At 38.3% G+C, this 18,806-nt stretch overlaps 2 protein-coding genes across 2 annotated transcripts; one reads left to right on the top strand and one right to left on the bottom strand.

Moving 5' to 3' along the window:
• The first annotated feature begins 502 nt into the window (after window positions 1–502).
• Window positions 503–12,602, top strand: LOC145771526 (protein FAM221B-like). The gene is made up of 8 exons (XM_082583223.1): window positions 503–635; window positions 3,623–3,771; window positions 4,568–4,711; window positions 4,868–4,978; window positions 5,313–5,457; window positions 7,199–7,264; window positions 8,132–8,244; window positions 8,786–12,602. Exons 1-8 carry the CDS (start codon window positions 586–588, stop codon window positions 8,995–8,997), a joined length of 990 nt encoding a protein of 329 aa, XP_082439349.1. The 5' UTR covers window positions 503–585; the 3' UTR covers window positions 8,998–12,602.
• On the bottom strand, window positions 12,592–16,819 carry LOC145771527 (charged multivesicular body protein 6-B-like). The gene has a single exon (XM_082583224.1). The coding sequence runs from the start codon at window positions 14,601–14,603 to the stop codon at window positions 13,992–13,994; it is 612 nt and encodes a 203-aa protein (XP_082439350.1). The 5' UTR covers window positions 14,604–16,819; the 3' UTR covers window positions 12,592–13,991.
• Window positions 16,820–18,806: the final 1,987 nt, after the last annotated feature.

Genomic DNA, 18,806 nt, shown 5'->3' on the forward strand with positions numbered 1-18,806 from the left:
TACCCACTCGTCGAAAAGCGTAGCCTACTCGCGATTCAGCTGATTTCAGTCATGTGACTCGACACGTGATATTCTGATCGAAAATTTTTGATACAAAGAAATTTAACTGAATGCTTCGCTACAACCACCGTTGCCTAATGGTTAGGGCAGAAGAGTAGTAATTTCGATTTCGTGGGTTCGATTCCCACCCTCTGCTAATATTATTTTTTCTTCTGCAACTGAACTGAGTGCAAGAAGGATCTGAATGACTGCGATTGAATGAATGATTGCAAATTGTGACTAAAACACAAAGCAATTTCACATTGAAAAGCAGGCACTCTTCGACGAGTGGGTGATGTTAAAGTGCCTACCGTCAATCTTGGCAAACGGAAATAACGAAATTTTCACGCATGAATGTGGAAAAAATTATTTTTTTGGCGTCTGGCAACACTACATTAGCTGATTTTGTGTTTTGATTTTGTTTACTGCCTGATCTAATTATTGTGAGTTTGTTGTGGTCAGTGTCTCAGTAAACTACGTGTGTTTTAAATAGGCTGATGTTTGTTTTGGTTTAGGTATTCTGTTCATAAAAACAGCTCAAGAATCATGCCAGGAACAAGTAAGACAATTGTTTCTCCAAAGAAAGTTATGAAAAGGTAAGAGATTGAAAGTTACCGTATACTCAGCTTAGTTTTTTTTTTTTTATAGAGACAATTGTAGCAAGTTTAGTTTCCCAGGTTGGTGCTTGCGGGAACGACCACATAGAGGCACTTGCTTACCTTTTGTTTGTCCAAAATGCAAATGGCAGCCCACACAATCAAAGATTGCCTGCTGTGCAGACCTCCCCATAATATGGAGGATTGGAGGCCCCAGACCAGAGGATGATGCCAAGCAGTTGCTAACCGACATGATATTTAGCAACAACACAAGAGAAGAAGCTTATGTTGTTAACTGGAAACTGAGGTGCAATGCTTGATTTTAATAAGGTACTAGGCTACAAGAGTTAGACAAACAATTGGAACACTTAAAGGGGTATTAAAGGAAAAACCTGACTTGGCGATTTTCCACGTTCTTTGTGTTTAACATGCTACCATAAAACGATTTTCAATAAAATTTTGCCCCATTGCGGTCTGACCACCATTGTGCGCGTGCTTTTGTCAGAGCTTTCAAAACGAGATTGGCCTGAGCAACGAAGCGTGCGACTGTAAAGAACGTCATAAAGTCTACGTCATAAAGTCTAGCAATCAACCGATCACGCAATAATTGTTACTGCGGGCGATTTGACTGTAGGCTATGTATGTATTTACATCAAAACAGCACATTTTAACATCAAAACAGCAGACAGTTTGCTCAAAACATCAGATTGGTAACGTGGCTTTTGTTATTGCTGGACTTTATGACATATTCTTGAGCTGTGTTTGCACGTTTTGGTCATTTTGAAAAAAATGAAAATAAATGAAACACTGGACTTTGGGCCTTGCCAGCGCCATTGAAAACAAATTTTTTTGGGTAATTGTTTTTGAAATGTATTCTTGAATGTTCAGTTTACTCATTTTAATGCTTAATTCCGGTTTGAAATTTTCCTTTAGTATGCCTTTAACAAACTTGAAGAAAATGTAAAGTAATTGCCCTGAGAGTTAGTTAAATTCCAATTTTTTATACAGCTTCTGGAGCAGTGGTTCCCAACCGCCAGACCAGTGCTGGTCCACGTACATATTTTGCCAGTCCACAAAGTGTCTTACTTTCTTTCGAGCTAATTTTAATATAGAATCATAAGCATTGCAAGTTGTTAACCCCAATAAAACTTATTTTACTTTTACTTAGCTAATTTACCACAGTGCAACTGGGGTCTGCTACTATTCGGTGAGTCTGATTCGGTGAGTTCCTAACATCTAACCCCTAACTCTATACCCCAACCCCTAACTCTAAAACGGCAATGATAATTAGGCTACGGTACCCAATAATTTAAAAAAAAAATTGAAAAAATTATCGACTAGGGATCGGACTCACCGAGTTGGACTCACCGAATCGGACTCACCGAAACGGGCCATTCCGGTGCAAATGAGTAGCTTGTAGACTTAGACAAAGTTGTAGGCAAAAACAAAATTGTTTAACAATAAAGACAAAGAGCATTTGATGACTTAAATTTTGTGCCGTTTATAATTGTTTGGTCATAAACTGTATGTAAATTTCAAAAGGTTTTGATACAATGTTGCTAGATGGGGTAGTGTGTCCTGATCTGGGAAAATCTAAAGATCGTTGAAAACAAAAAATTGAACTTAGAAAACTTTTGAGGTTCCTGAAAGAAGGAGTAGAGGGTAAGGCTTGTAATGGAGATCTGCAAGAACTAGAGTTTGTGAAAGCAGAGATATTTTTAAAGATTGTGTAGATAGTGATGGGAAACACCAGGGTTGCCAACCTGGCGGTTTTCACGCCCAATTGGGCTGGCTTTTGTCCTGAGTTGCAGGATTTTTTTGAAGGTTGCGGGTTGCGGTTTCTTGGGCTGGTTTGAGTAATCTGTCTCAAAACAACATGAGCTTGCTAAAACTTGTTAAAAGAAGAGAGTGTAGTCGAGATTCAAATGTACTGTAGTTAGGTTGAGGAAGATTGTATAGAATGCTGTAAATTGCTGCTCTAGTGCTGTCATGTCAGCCATTAGATTGGTCTCATAAAGAAGGTATGGTAAGTTTATTTTGTGTAATTGTGAGATGCATAAATTAATGTTTTATTATTTTTCTATTTTCATTAAGAAAGTTTACATAAAAGTTCAGTAGGCCCACAAAGCTTTACTTAACGCTGTTGTGTTCATAGCAAGACATTGTTTATCATGGAAAAGTGGGAAAAATATGGCAAACGTTACTATAAAGAATGGGAAAAAGATAATGTTCAGTTCAGTTGTTTTTATTTCTCACCATCATATCAAAAACAATACACGTCAACATAGCAAAGGTCGAGAAACAGGTAGAAGCGACAAAACGCGAACGTTAAAACGTGCTTGTGACCGAAGTAAGTTATTGAGTTGAAAGAAATTTAGCACGGTCGCAACACCTTGGATAAACTTAAAGGCTGGATACAACCTGTAACAGAGGGCACTAGCAAGGTTGCTTGTAAATGTTGCAAAACAGTAATAGGCTAAGAGCAAAAGTATTTCAAAAGTTTGAAGCAATTTGGAAATTGGACTGGTTTTAGGCTGGTTCAGTGATCAGTTTGGGCTGGAAACATTTTCAAAGGTTGGCAACTCTGGGAAACACTGCTATGAAATAGGAAGAAGACTTTTTTTAGAGATAAGATGTACCGGTACTATCAAAAATAAGGCAAAATGGAGGGAGTTCATATGGGAGGGCCACAGCTGATCAAACATGATTTATTTGTTAAAGAAGATGTATATTAATATATATACATCCCCCATATATATTAGTACTTATATCCCCCAGGAAAACGGCAACCAACCCCCACAGGGGTCACGACCTCAAGTTTGAAAACCGTAACCGCTGCTTTAAGTTAATGAAGTTGGTGTGATGTATTTTACTATTTAACATTCAAACAAATTAATTAACTTGCTTTTGATTTTATTAAATTTTTATAATACAAAAATTAATTACTCTTCACCAATAATCGTGATATATTTTTATTGTTGTTATAGCACTACATCTGGAGAGAGACCAAGTACTTCTGGTTCTACAAATATCCGAAATGTTGTCAGTGAAAATGGAAATGAGGAATTAGCAGTCTCACGGTTTCGACCAGGTCAACCAGGGTTTAGTGGAACTAAACTTAAAACCAATCATAGAGGTGTGTAACTTTTTAGCATGTTGTACCAGTGAGAGTTGATCTAACAAGTCAACCAGATTGATGTGGGCCATCTGGTTCCAGGACTAAATATTTTGCGCAATGCAGGTTTATACGACAAGTTTCACTTGTTATTAGAATTATTTACAAAAACGGTTTTGCTCAAGAACTAAATCAAACGAATACATTATTGCAAGGATGCAATGCAAATATGTTGCCAACGCATGCCACAGAATTGATCATGTTCTTGATATTCTGTACCCTGACAAAATTTCATTCCATGCTTTATACTTTTTCGTGTAAACCTAAAACAAAAGCTGTTTAAAACATTGTATTATATGTTGTTCAATCAGTCAACCACTAGTGCTTAAACGTTAAATCAGCAATCTTGTTTATTTAACAGGAGACTTCCTTTTATAATGTTGAACAAATTGTTGCGACCATGCCAAATGTTTTAACTGATTACTTTCTGCGGCCATTTTCAGGCCGTTTCATTCTGTTGCTTCTACCTTTGTAATGATGACATGTAATATTTTCGCTGTGCTGGTCATAAATAAAAACAACTGAATTGAAGTTATCCAAAAGTTTAATTTATATACAAAAGACAAGAAAACGTATTTGACTTTATTTTATACTGTTTAATTTATTTTTTATGGATTTTAAAAGTTGTTGACGATAACCGAGTCTCTCAAACTAAAATAAGCAGCGAATCACATGTTTGACAATCCTGTGAAGAGTCTTGAAATTTGATTTTGTAACCGGTTGCATTTGATGCAAATGTTGCACTTTGTTATTGCAGGATATACTGTGAAACCAATCATTCCCGCTGAGAAAGCAGAACTCGTTTCTGTAGCTGAAGCAATGCACAGGGAGAAGTTTGGTGAGAGATTACAAACCTTGTTTGCTCCTGAAACTGAAGCGGCAATGAAGGCTCTTGAGTCAGGTATTTTATCGCTTTCCAATCTTATTCAAAACTAGTACGATCCAGCATTAAACATTTTTTTTCATTTTGAAGTTGAGTGTGAGATCATGTTATGTCAGCAAAATGTTGATAGTACTTTTCCAGTCGCTGGTGATGATAATGTTTTCTATTGTGCAGGAGTCTATGTGGGATGGCGTTGCGCCGAATTTACTTGGGATTGCATTCGAGTTGGTGAAATGTCTTTGTGTTTTTGTGGCCACACTTTAAAGGAACACAGACAGTACAATGGTATGTTTTGTCAGCTGTATTCATTTTTATGTACGGTACTGAATATATTTATGTGAGAGTACTCCTTCACAAAGTTTAGTCATTTGCTCGTCATACTGAATATGCTATACACTTTTGCGTGGTTTGATTCATCGACAGTTTTTATCTGGTGTCATTGCGAGCCAATATGTACGCTTTTAACCTTGACTTGAACAGCTTTTGTGAGATCTAAAGGACTTGTTCGTGTAGAACTTCACTGAATGGTTTTCAATTTTTTAATTTCCATTGAAAAACTTTTTTATATCCTTGAGTTGTCAAAACTTTTGAATTTTGTTTGTCAAAATTTTTGAACCAGGTCCCAAATCATTGGTCCCTTGCGCTTACAATGAATGCAGATGCCGAGCGTTTTCCTTTATCCCCTCTCGACCTGAGGATGTTGGTGAATTTTGGCTTCAACGTCGGCCAGGTTATGATCCCAGCACTTGGAAAGCAAAATGCAGGTGAACTGGTAAATACTTTCTGGTGACATGAGCTTACTGTCTTTACTCATTTCACTGTTTGAAAAGCCAAAGACTTTCTTGGGTTTGGTTACATTCGGTACCGGTAACACCTATATTGCCTATGAGCGATGACAATTAAGGACTTTAACGAACGCTCGGTTGTCGACCTAACTGAGAGATTATCGCATCTCGATATCCTCTACTACTCCAGCTCGTCCATGCTTACCTTCAAAGTAAACTTTGGTGATTTTTAACCGCTTCACTGTCATTTTTGCTGAGTTGCATTTTTTTGAAATTCTTTTTAGGTGATTTGCAAGGTACTTTCTTTTATTTAATTCTTTTTTCTCGAGGCAACAATAGCATGACGAACTATTCAATGTTAACTCTTTGGTTGGTCGGAATCTTAATACTCGAACTGAGAAGGCCTATTCCTGGCAGTGTCGCCTACTTGTCGAGGCTTTGAACGACTGACGCAGGCCCGGTCACCGATATTGACAGAATGAAGTGTCCTCTTGTTGAAGTATTGTTGTCTGGGAATTATTTCATGAACTACCGTAGGTGCCGCTGAATGGGAAGCCGTTCTGTCATGCGTTGCTTAAGCACTAGCCCCGAGAGTCAAACAAACGCCGCTTGAATTTGAGGTTTCTTCGTGTAGAACAGGGGTTCCCAACCTTTTTTGCTGTTTGTACCCCTTTGTCAGATCAGAGCATTCTTCGTACCCCCAAAAAAATTCTGATTGAATTTTTTAGGTATATATTGCTAAATTAAATTGCTTTTATAGCTCAATTAAATGTTTAACCGATATTTCACACAAAAATGCAAAAATTACCAATAGAAATTAAATGTCAGTTGTTTTGTTTGTCACTTAGTGAGATGTGTGTCGCTGCTTCATTGATAAAATTAGCTCAAACGATGGTTCGATTTTACTCAAGGCAACACGTAAATCATCTTCCATTTGCAGACGATTTCTGTACTTATTCTTGATATACATCATGGTCGAAAAGCCACTTTCACAGTAATAAGTTGTTGAGAAGAGAATTAACACTGTCATGGCTTCCATAGCAATCCTTGGGAAGGTTTCATAGCAACACACTAAAAATCTTCTAACTTTGATTTGTCAAATAGCAGTTTCGATTTTTGGTTTCGATGATGTTCTCCTGCAAATTATCCTCATCCGACATTTTTGTTAAATCAAAAAGAAATTGCTTTATAATCCAATGCTCGAAATAATTCAATTCACCAGCAAAAAAGTACGGTAACCATCGAAAGAATCAACCAGCATCTTTAAATGGGATTTCATTTTTGACATTTTGCAGCAAAGAGTTATTAGCAATTTGATGAAGACAAGGAAAATTAGCAAGGTTTCCATTTTCATTTTGAGCAGCAGCAAGTAAAAAAACACATTGTTATGAGACAATGAGGCTACTTAGCCAACTAAGCCTAGCTCAACAATTATTTGTAGAAAATGGTTTTTGTTTTTTTTTCAAAGCAAAGACCGTAATGGCATAATATCTTTACAATTCCAAAATAAAACTGTACTGTGAAATCTGTTTGAAAAGCTGATCTGTGGCCCAAGGATTTTCGTACCCCTTGATGTTTAATCTCGTACCCCCAGGGGGTACGAGTACCCCCGGTTGGAACCCCTGGTGTAGAAAGTCCGGCGCTAACTAACTGAGCTATCGGAGTAAACAAACATTACTATAGCACTCGAACTAATAAATTGCATTTCTTGTATTTGCAGATGCAAGCACACCCACACCCAACATTCCCCAACGGGAAGCCACCAGTGCTCGATTAAAGGATGCAGGTAAGTCGACTGATGGTGATGGCGTATGAGCGATCTTTCCAGGCTAGATTGGAGGGCAGGAAATCTTCAGCCACTCAGCAGTCTCGTCGTCCAGGACCCTCAAACCATGCGCACCGTGTGGAGGCCGGTGGGTTAGGCAGTGGTGGATGACATGGTCTGCGGTCTGTTCCGTGGCACCACACTCGCATTCTGATGAAGGAGCCAGGTCCCACTTGTGCATGTCCGAACGAAAGCGGCCGACGCCAGTTCGCAGGCGGTTAAGCCTGACCCACGCAAGCCTTGCGAGAGACATCCCTGGTGGACGGGGATCGGCGTCGGGTATGAAGTCACGGGGCGTGGAGGTGTGATTTCGCCACTTCGTGTTCCACATGTGGTTCGTCCAGTGTGCTGCACTTAAACCAAGTTCTTCTGCGTTCTTAAGGAGTTGTTGTGCAGCAGACACAAAGGGTCGTCTTGATTTCAGCCGCTGCTTTATAGGTGGTGGTCTCTTGAATGTTGCAAGAAAGACAGGAACAAAACAAGTCGACTGAAAGACAGGAACATGTCTGTTCCAGTACAGTATGCAAATACTAGTGGTCGCCACAGTTGCGGGCAACCACAGCGTTGAGTTTGCACAAAGCACGTCTAATCAATGTTCTAACAAGGTCACAAAAGAACAATTGAATTATTTATGACACAGCAGCTAGCTTTCAATTATCTGCCCAACCGGTTCAAGATAGTAAAACGTATAAAACGTTTTATACGATGCTTCGATTTTGGTGACATTTTACCCGTTGCTGGATGACTAAGCGTAGGTATATATTGAATGAAAATAACTACTGAAAATTCACTTTGTGTAGCAAACACTAGATTACATTCCATTTTCAGATGCAGCCAATTTGTGTCGAGCTTCTTGTGCGCTGCGTGTGACCGTCACTGGGAGGAACACGAAACGTATTTTGATACCGAAAAGGGGAGAGTGAAAAAGGGTTTGCCGCATGGTAAGGTTATCTCGAGGACGTTTTTATTTTAAACTGCACTAGGCCACGTGCCATTAATAGATAAGCCATCCCCAACAAAATTGCCCCAGTTAAAACCTTAGCTTCAAACACACCCATAGCTCTCTTACCGACTTCAAGAGGCTTACAAAGTAAAAATTCCTTGAAATTTCCCTCAGACGCATACCACACAACACCAATAGCTGAGAACACTGCTAGACATCGGTTGATTCGTTCAGTTGGATGGCGAAAAAAGGAGATTTTTTATTCATTCACAACTGGTACCGTAGTTTATTAATGTTCTGCGAGGTCTCTCTTATACAGTACAACACTGTGTCATTAGACATAGGCTACTGTAGATATGTCACCATTCATCAAGATGCATCTTTGCTAGTAATCTCCAAGTTGTACCAGCCATAGCTGCTAAAGCATTCATTCTTCATCCACACTTTATGCTTTCTCTTACAAAAACACCAACGTAGTCTTCGTATTAAAATCGCAATCTCCAAGCATGGCCGAGGTTGTTCATTGATTTCCTCTTCAGGAGAAGCTTATATTCCTTTTGCGGAAATTCCTCGTCTGCGAAACATGGCCCTCACTGGGAACGGAAGCGACAACAGTTCTTATCATATGATCACCAAAGGAAGCTCTGAGGATCCCAACAGCTTACAAATCGCTCCTGTGGGCAACAACACACCAGTGCCATTCGGGTATCAGAAAGCAAAGAAATCTCCGTTTGATCCGGTGTACGACTGAAGTCTCATGCTGTTTTCTTATTGAATGTTCATGAATTGATAGAATAGATAGTTCAATTGTTAACTCATTAGGAAAGTGAAAGTTTCACACATATTCTAATTGCTGTTGTTGCTATTTTGTTTGAATTTAAAAGGGTGCTTTTTGGTATTCTAATGAATTCTCAAATTAAAACGTTGCCACTGAGTACGTTACTACTTTTATTGTTTTTATGCCTTGTGATGCTGATTGTCAGTGAGCATGCAATGAGTACATAGTTGTCAACTTTAACGCGTTTTATAGTAATGTGACTGTGACTTTTTAAGTTGTAAACATTCCATTCGACCTGCACGAAACCATTGCAGTATTATACTTGTTTCACTGTTATCTGCGTACCTTTGTTGCATGTGTATTAGCACTATTAGGGTGTCCTATTTTTAAGCGACTTTTCAGGAAAATTAGGTTCGAGTCAAATTCTGACTGGATTTTCGTCACTGATTTCAAAAATGACGTTATTTTTCATTATGACGTCATCTTGATGTGCCAGCTAGCGGATTTTTGCTATTTTGGCCTTATTACGAATATGGTAAGATCTAGAGAGTTGGAACTTGCGCCAAAATGACCGGAAGGGACGATTTCCTATTTGTTGTCAATATAATATGCAACGCTAACTGCAACAGAAAAGGAGTTATTTTGAAAAAACATGTTTTTTCTAATTTTTGGACAAAAAAATGAGAAACACGGCAATTTTGCTTGGGTTTTGCTACAATGATGCTTTTGTTTCGATTGTTAAGCTGCGCCACCTTGTTTAACAATTAAGTACAGTGGTAGTAGCTAGTGTAGTAGTGGTACGCAGTACGCACTCTTGATTGTCTCTTCCATGTAAATGAGATTTATTTTACACACGCAAAAAGATTTTTGGAAGGCAAAGTGAAAGGCCCTAATGCATACGAAGATGGTAGTTTGATGAACATAAGAAAATACCAAAACTTAAGCCCCAACATCTGAAAATCCGACAAGATTGTAAAGTTTCCATCACAGCTATAGCCGCAAATCATTTAGCCATGATCTTATGGTTTTCTGAGCACAAGAAAGAAGCTAAAGATTCATTTTTTCGGAGCGACCATATGTGTCTTCTTGCTCTGGCAGCTCATTTAGTGATGGATGTTCCAGGAAATTTGAAACCCTTACTTTTTTATCGTCAAGAAGGCGTGTCTCATGCGCGTTGGATAACAACAGCGAGTGGTTACTTAAGATTGCTGATTTTTGGGTATTGTGTTGGGCTTCAGGATATCCCTAAACTTCAACGTATGGTTTTTTTCATTGTTTGTGTTTATTTGCCAGCATTTTTAGTCATCCATCTAAAACCTTCCGCTGCTGAAGGTCCCTCAATTGTACTGTTTACAAGAGATTTATTACTTGCATATAAATCTGTTGATGAACCAGTCAGTATTCAACGCTGTTCTGAAACATTTCATTAAGCATGCATCCCAATGGTTGAGCCCTAAAAACGTTGCTTTTAAGTTCTCAGGCTGAAGCTCCGCATTTTGCTAATGATGCGGCAAGACAGAAAAGTTTTCCAAAAAACGTTGATATCGAGCAGACACTTTTGAAGCGTGGCAACTTACGTGATTTTTTCTCCGAAGAAAGTAAGATGGCTCCATGCATTACATGTTTTTCATCTCCATCAGTGTTTTGGCGTATGATCAACAACAACAATCGAGGAACAGAGCGCTTCATTGGCAGACTGAAACGCGTTGTGAACGGCTTGATTCCAGATGACCAAGATGATATGGCCAAAACAGACTTGCGCATTTGTGCTGCTTTGCACAGTATGGTGTGATAAATAATCCCATTGAACTGTGCTGTGTTGTTGAATGGTGGTATTGTTTGATAGATCGTTGAACAAAAAGATCAAGGGTTTAAAGTTAGCTAGTATTAGTAATTGCAACATGCATGTGAAAATCAATGCTGAGGTATATAATCAATTGTAAATACAATATGCTAGGCTACTACCACTGTACTTAATTGTTAAACAATGTGGCGCAGCACAGCAACTTTACAACCGAAATAAAAGCGTCACTGTAGCAAAAATGAGCAAAAACATGTTTTTTCAAAATAACTCCTTTTCTGTTGCAGTTAGCGTTTCATATTGTGTTGACAACAAATAGGAAATCGTCCCTTCCGGTCATTTTGGCGCAAGTTCCAACTCTCTAGCTCGTACCACTATCGTGATAAGGCCAAAATAGCAAAAATCCGCTAGCTGGCACATCAAGATGACGCCATAATGAAAAAATAACGTCATTTTTGAAATCAGTGACGAAAATCCAGTCAGAATTTGACCCGAACCTAATTTTCCTGAAAAGTCGCCTAAAAGTGGGACACCCTAATGTGTATGCTTCTATGTGACACCAATTTTGTTTTAAAAGTTTTTGGATGGTTCCCTTTATCGATAGTTCACTTGGTTGAGTGACCGACTTTGTGCATGAAGAAACGACGAAATCAACCGGCGCTAGTTAAATACGTATTTTTGCACTTGTTAGAGAAACTGTGTCGTAACCACAAGATTTTCAACCTCCTTTAACACATTTTGAGCTTATTTAAATTGTTTTTTTTAAGTCATCTCTGGTATTACCGAAACAACCATCCAGGCCTAGTTTAAACATTGCAAGATTTTATTATCTTTCATTTTGGTGTATCCATTGATCTGACATTTGACTAAAATAATGTGCGGTGGTATCGCCGTGTCTTGTCCATATTTGACTTTGCGAATACTGAGAAATTTGTTCTTACACAATTTAGAAACCTCTATGACTTTCCACACTTCGTGCGTACTATATTTCTTGTAGTATCTGCAATTCTGCGTGTTTGTAAATTTCGCTTTTCAGTAGGCTAAACACCAACAATAAATGAAATGCGAGACACTAAAAAAAATTTATTGACAAAAACTTGGTTTTAACATCATCTTACCCCATTATGTCTCTCGTCAACTGTGCATCGCGTTGCAGAACATTGGAAATTTAGGTTTGGGCTGTTGTAGTATTTTGTTGAACAAGTCTCTCGCTGTGGAAGGTTTTTCAATGTGAGGTGCGCGTCAAAACGTGTTTTTATGATGCTAATATTTCGTTTATCAAATGGTGATTGATTGATGCTCCATAGCTACTGTTACCACACAAAGCTACTAGCCTCTTTTCATTTTTATGATACTGTCCTTCGTTGAGGAATTGAGGTTTGTTTGTCATCGCTACAAGATATTTCAACACGGATCTTGCAAAATGTTTGTTCAAAGGAATTTTTGTCATGTGTGCTGTGCAAGGATCAATCGCTGAAAACTTGCTTGGACAAACGTAGCCCATGTAAAATATGGAAGTATCTTTGCAGCTGGTTATAAGGCATCATACGCTACAACATATCCACCATTACTTCGTGCAACTTGCATGTTTTCACTAAACGATAAAAAGTTATGATACATATCTAGTTTTTTTACGTTATCCTGCTTAAATGTACGTTTTGCTTTCAGTGTTTGGCACGTTAGTCAGTAGTCATGGCTTTTCTATTTGTACAATCGATCGCTCTGCATGTAAAGATTGTTTCAAGACAATCTGTACTGTACCAAGATGCTGGTGAAAATATTTATTGCGTAAATACGACAATATATACTTCCTCTGGTGTTTTTCAATAAATGCATCACAACAAAAGCTTAGTACAAAAGTTCAATACAAATACACGCGTTGAAAGCAGTTGCCTTACGTCAAAGGCGCTCTCCATGGTGAATTAGGAAACAACTTTTTTATTCTCCTTTTAATGATTTCCACAATAGTGTATTTACTATCATTAATCATACACAATTGTGATAAAAACACAGTACGATAGTTTATATACCTTACTATGACCACAACGGTAGGTATATGCGTAATGCAATTGCAAAATCATACCCTTCATAATCGAAGGCATCATCAATCAATAATACAAGGGCTGCTTGCCATAGCGAATGCTTTGTCAAAATAAATTTATCCGCTGTTTTCACGGTTTTAGAAACATACATTTATGATGCGTAAAATAAAAATACTGCGCATAATTCTACAAAACTTTTTGAATAAAGATATTTTTAGAACATATTTTTCGCAAATTGAAAACCGAAAAAGGAGATGTATGCTTGTCTTTGAAAGCGCCTAAGTTAGTACGTGAATGCTCGATAGCTGGAGCCAACACTAAATTGAAATGGCTCTCCTGATATGAAGCCTGCAATACCACATAATTATGCTGAGCACAGAATTCTTACAGACACAGGTCACTGAAGTACATGCGCAGTTGCGCACATCCCTTTTGAACATGCTGTGGTGTGAGTTCAGTTCGACAGGTTTGAGCTTTGATGTGAGCACTCAGTACACAATCGTAGCACACAATCGTATCAGCTAGCTACAATCAGCTACAATCGTATATGCTAGAGATGAGGGAGACCATAGACCAACCTACAAGGACAAAAGGAGCAAGATGGTATGGGCGAAGGAGGGAGTAGGAAAGTGTTTTAAAAAACGATTGAATATTAAGGTAGATGAGAAGAGAAAACGTGGAAGTCCAAAAAGAACAGGTGAAGAATGAGGAAGACAAGGTAGTACAGTACTAAATAAGTAATATGAGATGGAGAAAAGAAGTGAAGACAATCATTGCAAGGAAAGAATGTGGGGACAACCAAATTTCGGAATGGCCCGCTTCGGTGAGTCCGATTTCCTATTCGGTGATTTTTTGATATTTTTTTTTTAATTATCGGGTACTGTAGCCTAATTATCATTGCCGTTTTAGGGTTAGGAGTTAGGAACTCACCGAATAGTCGCAGACCCACCAAATTTAGTGGAAGATGATGTGCGTGATGTGAGCAAACTTTTAAAAACTGTCACAAACCAAAGTGGGTACGAGATTTTCTTACAATGTGCACGAAGCATAAATTAACTAAATATACAATTTATGCATTATTAGTAGAGCAGTGACAAAAAGATACAAATCAGGAATATAAAAATCTAAGAAGCGGCAACAAGAGTTCTTTCTTTCTTTGGTTTTTCTTTTTCAACTTTTGGTATTTCAGTATTGGGTACATCAGGTAAGTTTAAGTCAATATTTTCGTTTTCTACTCCAAGTAATTCATCAAGTTCAGCCAACACTGAGGATTCGTCTTCTGGAGTTAAAGAGCCTGCAAGCAAATCATCAAGCTCTCTTTGATACTCTATTCCTTCTTGTGTTTCTTCCATTATCTTTTCCACATCTTCGTATGACATGAGTTTGTGCATGTTTTTCAATGACTCATTTCCAATTTTTAAACCTTCTACAACATTACTTTCCAGTTGGGCAAATTCAATGTCATTTGCCATCACTTCTAAGTTGTCAATCTGTTGGTCAGTTTGCTTCATTAAAGTTTCTTGTCTACGTTTCTTTTTCAAAAGTAATTTTGCTTTTTCCTTTTCACCATTCTTCAAACATTGTTTTGCTAATTGTTTTAACTTTTCTTGCTCATTTTCTATCTTTCTTTGAAAAATGTGAAGTTGATCCCTTTGCTTTTTCAATTCTAAAATGGCACGATCTTGTTCAGTTACTCTGCTTGCTGGCTTCTTTTTAGCAGAAAACAAATTGCCCATAATTGCAGTCAAAATTTAATAAAATAAATTATACAAGAGCACCTTAAGTCAAAATAATTGTGATGAAACTTAAATCTTCGTGTAAATAAGATGCAGATGTAGTAGCCATTTTGTTATCAAGTACATTTGTATATAGAATGTGCTTCCCACTAAGAAGTTTGAGACCGGGCGATTGGATAAGCTTTGAAGTTTGTTGTGAAAATCATATATATGATTGCAAACATGTTTGTTTATCCACTCATGTTGAATTGTTGATAAAGCATCATAAAATTTTACCACAATTACATTAGTGCCATACAAATCTTGTGCCAAGCTTTTGCAAACCAATTAGGAGAAAGAAAATTGGAAGATCATGGATCCATAACATACTTAGTGTTGAGGGCTACATGACGACAATTAGTCAGTAGTCACCATCATAGGCGTCGAAATAGGGTGGGCAGGGTGGGCGACGCCCACCCTGCCGTGAAACGAGGGTGGGCATAATATGTTTCGCCCACCCTGTTTTCATGACACTTATGAAGTGTTCGTTACAATTATTTCCGTTTTAGTTAAACGCTGAATTATCCAACCAACTGCAGCGCAACTTCTTGTTTTACACTATGTCTCTCGCTGGGTATCCGACAGAACAAAGCAATGGCAATTCCTGGTGAGAGAAAGCCACGTTTGATCTTTTCTCCGAATGGTATCACCTTCGTTACGTCACAATCAAACTTCAGTTCCGAGTCAGCGTAAGGGAATATGAGTATGACATCATAATGAACATGACAATAAAATAACCGATACAAACTAAAGACGTACTGAAACAATCGCTTTTTACAAATCAAAATGCGGCAAATCCGAAAGCGCCACTTCAAAGATAACAGGTCACGCGCTTTTTAGGTCGCAAAGGAAAACATGAAAGAATTTATTTAGTTTAGCAGCGCTCATAAGATCGCAAGAAAGCAAACATCAAACCTATTAAAGATTAATTGCTGCAGCGACGCTAAACGCAGTCTTTGTGAGAAAGCATCCCTCGAAATTAGCTTCCATCTGCGACGGCAAAAACATTGCCGTCGCCAAAGCAACAAACCTTGGATTGCGGCGGCAATTGCTGTATGCTTTAATCAAACGAAATTTTATGCGCTTCTTCTTCATCGTGTCACTCGGCGGTAGCCTACTAGAGCATTACGCAAGCTATTCCATGTGCAACACATTCCCTTGTAAATACTAACTTAGGCTGATTGTTACGCAAAAGTTATTTTTTCGTCAAATGCTTATTGTTTACCGGTGTCGTTGCGAATATAAATCATGGTGAAGGAAGATACAGTTAAAAAGTGGAATTTACCTGCTATAGTTTATCAAACAGAAGGAAAAGTTAGGGTGGTATTTTGCAAAATTTGTAAAGAATTTTATGACGCAAACAAATCGGAACTAGAAAAGCTACGGGGTCAAGTTAAAAAAGTAGTACAGAATTGGATAAACGGTTCTTCGGCAGAAAAGAAAAATAATGCTTCTGATCATATGGCATCGCGTTCATGAACAGGCAGTTTTGCGTCTGCAAGTATTCCAGTGACGACGCGACAACCTCATCCTCCGACACAGCATCTGATGATTCCGATTCTGACCAGTTCTTTATCAAACAGACTTTGCGTTGCTCACAGTATCCCAATTGTGCCGAAATTATGTTAGTGTATACGTAAGTCGAGGCAATCTTCTCGCAGGGAGCTGTTAATTCAACGTCGCTAGATGTCGAATTAATGTAAAACAAACGTAAATTTCTAATTAGGCATTGTTGTTACGCATTATAACCCGCCGGAAAAACTAAATCGATTTGTGCTGACTCGAACGTTGAATCAACCCAAAATGAACTTACTTTTTCCCCATGAGTTATTTAACGTAAATTAGCGTAACAGCATGCGTATCGCGTTGCTCGCTTTATCGCTACTTTTGGTGTTATTACATCACAACAAATCAAACAGTGTGGTTGTGATAGACTACTCTAGTATGTTTTTCGCTTCTCGTTTTGGTACAATTTTTTCATAATAAACGTTCACAACAATTGCCGAGGCAATTTCAACTTTTGCCGTTTAGCCTCGGCAACGTTTTTGACGAAGCAAAAATATGCTAATTTCGAAGACTGAGTGAGTGTTCACAGCAAGTAAAATAGTCCGAGGTGAGGTCTTGGTGCGATGTTTCTGCTGATTAAACTCCCGCCGCGAGTAAATAACACAGGAAGAAATTTTGAACAATTTTTGTCCTAATTAAGTACTCATTTTGCGGCGGCATTTTTACTGCCGTAGCAGAATGGCCATTATGACGTTTGCGGCGGCATTTACCACGGCAATTGCGGTGTGCCGCCGCTAATTTCGAGTACTGGCAAAGACTAACCATTGCGAATTTGCGAACATACACAATACACATTCAATGAAATCTGTTTGAAAACTCTCGCCCACCCAGAATTCCTCTCTTTTAAGAAAAAATCGACGCCTATGGTCACCATATAATTTTGCAAAACAGCTTATGATATTCTTAAACTGAGTTCTGTAAACCCAACAAAAGTATAACAATCAACGAAAAAAGTTTACTTATTTTTGATATTTATAGATTTTGTATAACTAATTAACTATATACATTATACAGTACATATTACATAAAGTTAGAAAAATAAATGTTTACATATCGTAGTCAACATACCCAAAATATCGCAACATTACCGATGATAAATGTATATCGACAGAACCGCTTAATTGCATATATACTGCAATTAGATATAAGTTTACCTTGTGACATAATCTGTAACTTAAACAGAGATCACTATTCAATGTAATTCAATTTATTTTTCTTTGTCAGAATGCAAAAGAAATGATATTTTGAAAAAGAAATACAGTAACAAAAACAACAAAAGGAAAAGGTGACAAAACCTTAGTGGTTTAAGACATGCTTGAAAAGATCTAATATTGCGGTATATGCATATAAATATAGTTAAGCACAGCCACCAAACCTGATACTTTAAAACAGTGTTTTCCAAACTTTTTTTTAATAGCGCCCCCCTGGACAACAAACAGAGTATCAAACGCCCCCTCGACAAAAAAGTAAAACCAAAGTTATTTTCCATTCAAGTCCAAGTCTAATGAGACAGATGAGGTTGGTGCAATGTCATCAGTCTCTTGACATCGGGCTTCAGTTGCATAGGAACAATCTTAAGTCTCCCTCTATCTAAGTATGTCAAGACGGTTTCTTTTATTATCCAGAAGCGTTGTCACGGCACTGAAAGCACGCTCCACCAAGTACGAGCCGGGAAAGACTATGATAAAAAATTTGACCCGATTCCACACGTGAGGGTATTTCTCTTTGATTTGGTTCTGTAACCAGAACTATTGGTGCGAGATATTGAACTTCGGTTTGAGTGCAAAATCGCCTTGCAATGTTATCAGTTCCTCCTCAAGAATTCCATGTTTGGAAATATCACAGAATGGGTCGATTATCTAGTCAGAGATTATCCAGTGAGACTCCGCAGCAGTGGCCGAGTGGTTAGCGTGTTGGGATCGCAGTCGAGAGCCTGCATGTTCGACTCCAGCCACCCGCACTTGATGTTGTTTCTCTGGGCAAGAAACTTTACAATAATTGCCTCTACCCAGTGATCGATTTCGAGTAATGGGTAGTACCAAATTTAAGTCATAAGTAGAGTAGACAACCGGAAACAGACATTGCCGTCGGCTGCAGCGTGGGTCAGGTGTACGTCGGAAGGAGTACACTGATGCATGGCGCTCAAGTCCGCTTTCCCGCAATGCAGGGTAAAGATAAAACAAACAAACAACTGAAATACATCATGGAATCGAACTCCCATGTCTTTGTGTACTTCTTGAAGATGATTGCTGTACGTCTCTTCATCAACATCAAATATGCCTCTGTCACTGGTATCAAGTTGATGCAAGCTTGAGATTTGGAAAAATTCTCGTCTAGCCAAATTATGCTGATAGAACGCGAGCTTATCACTGAACCCAGACAGTGCCGATTTCACCTTGATTAGGTTTACTTCATTACCGTGAAGGGATAGACTCATTAAATTTGGAAAATATGTCTGACAAGTAGGCGATATCATTTCTCACAACCAAGACGTCATTCGCAAGGCCAGGGTCACAACTCTATGGAAATTCCACGACCGTTTCAAACAGCGATTAAAATCGTGCAAGGCAATTTCCCTTGGAAAGCCATCGTACTTCG

Source organism: Aplidium turbinatum, chromosome 6, assembly GCF_918807975.1.
Source record: "Aplidium turbinatum chromosome 6, kaAplTurb1.1, whole genome shotgun sequence".
Taxonomy (NCBI): domain Eukaryota; kingdom Metazoa; phylum Chordata; class Ascidiacea; order Aplousobranchia; family Polyclinidae; genus Aplidium; species Aplidium turbinatum.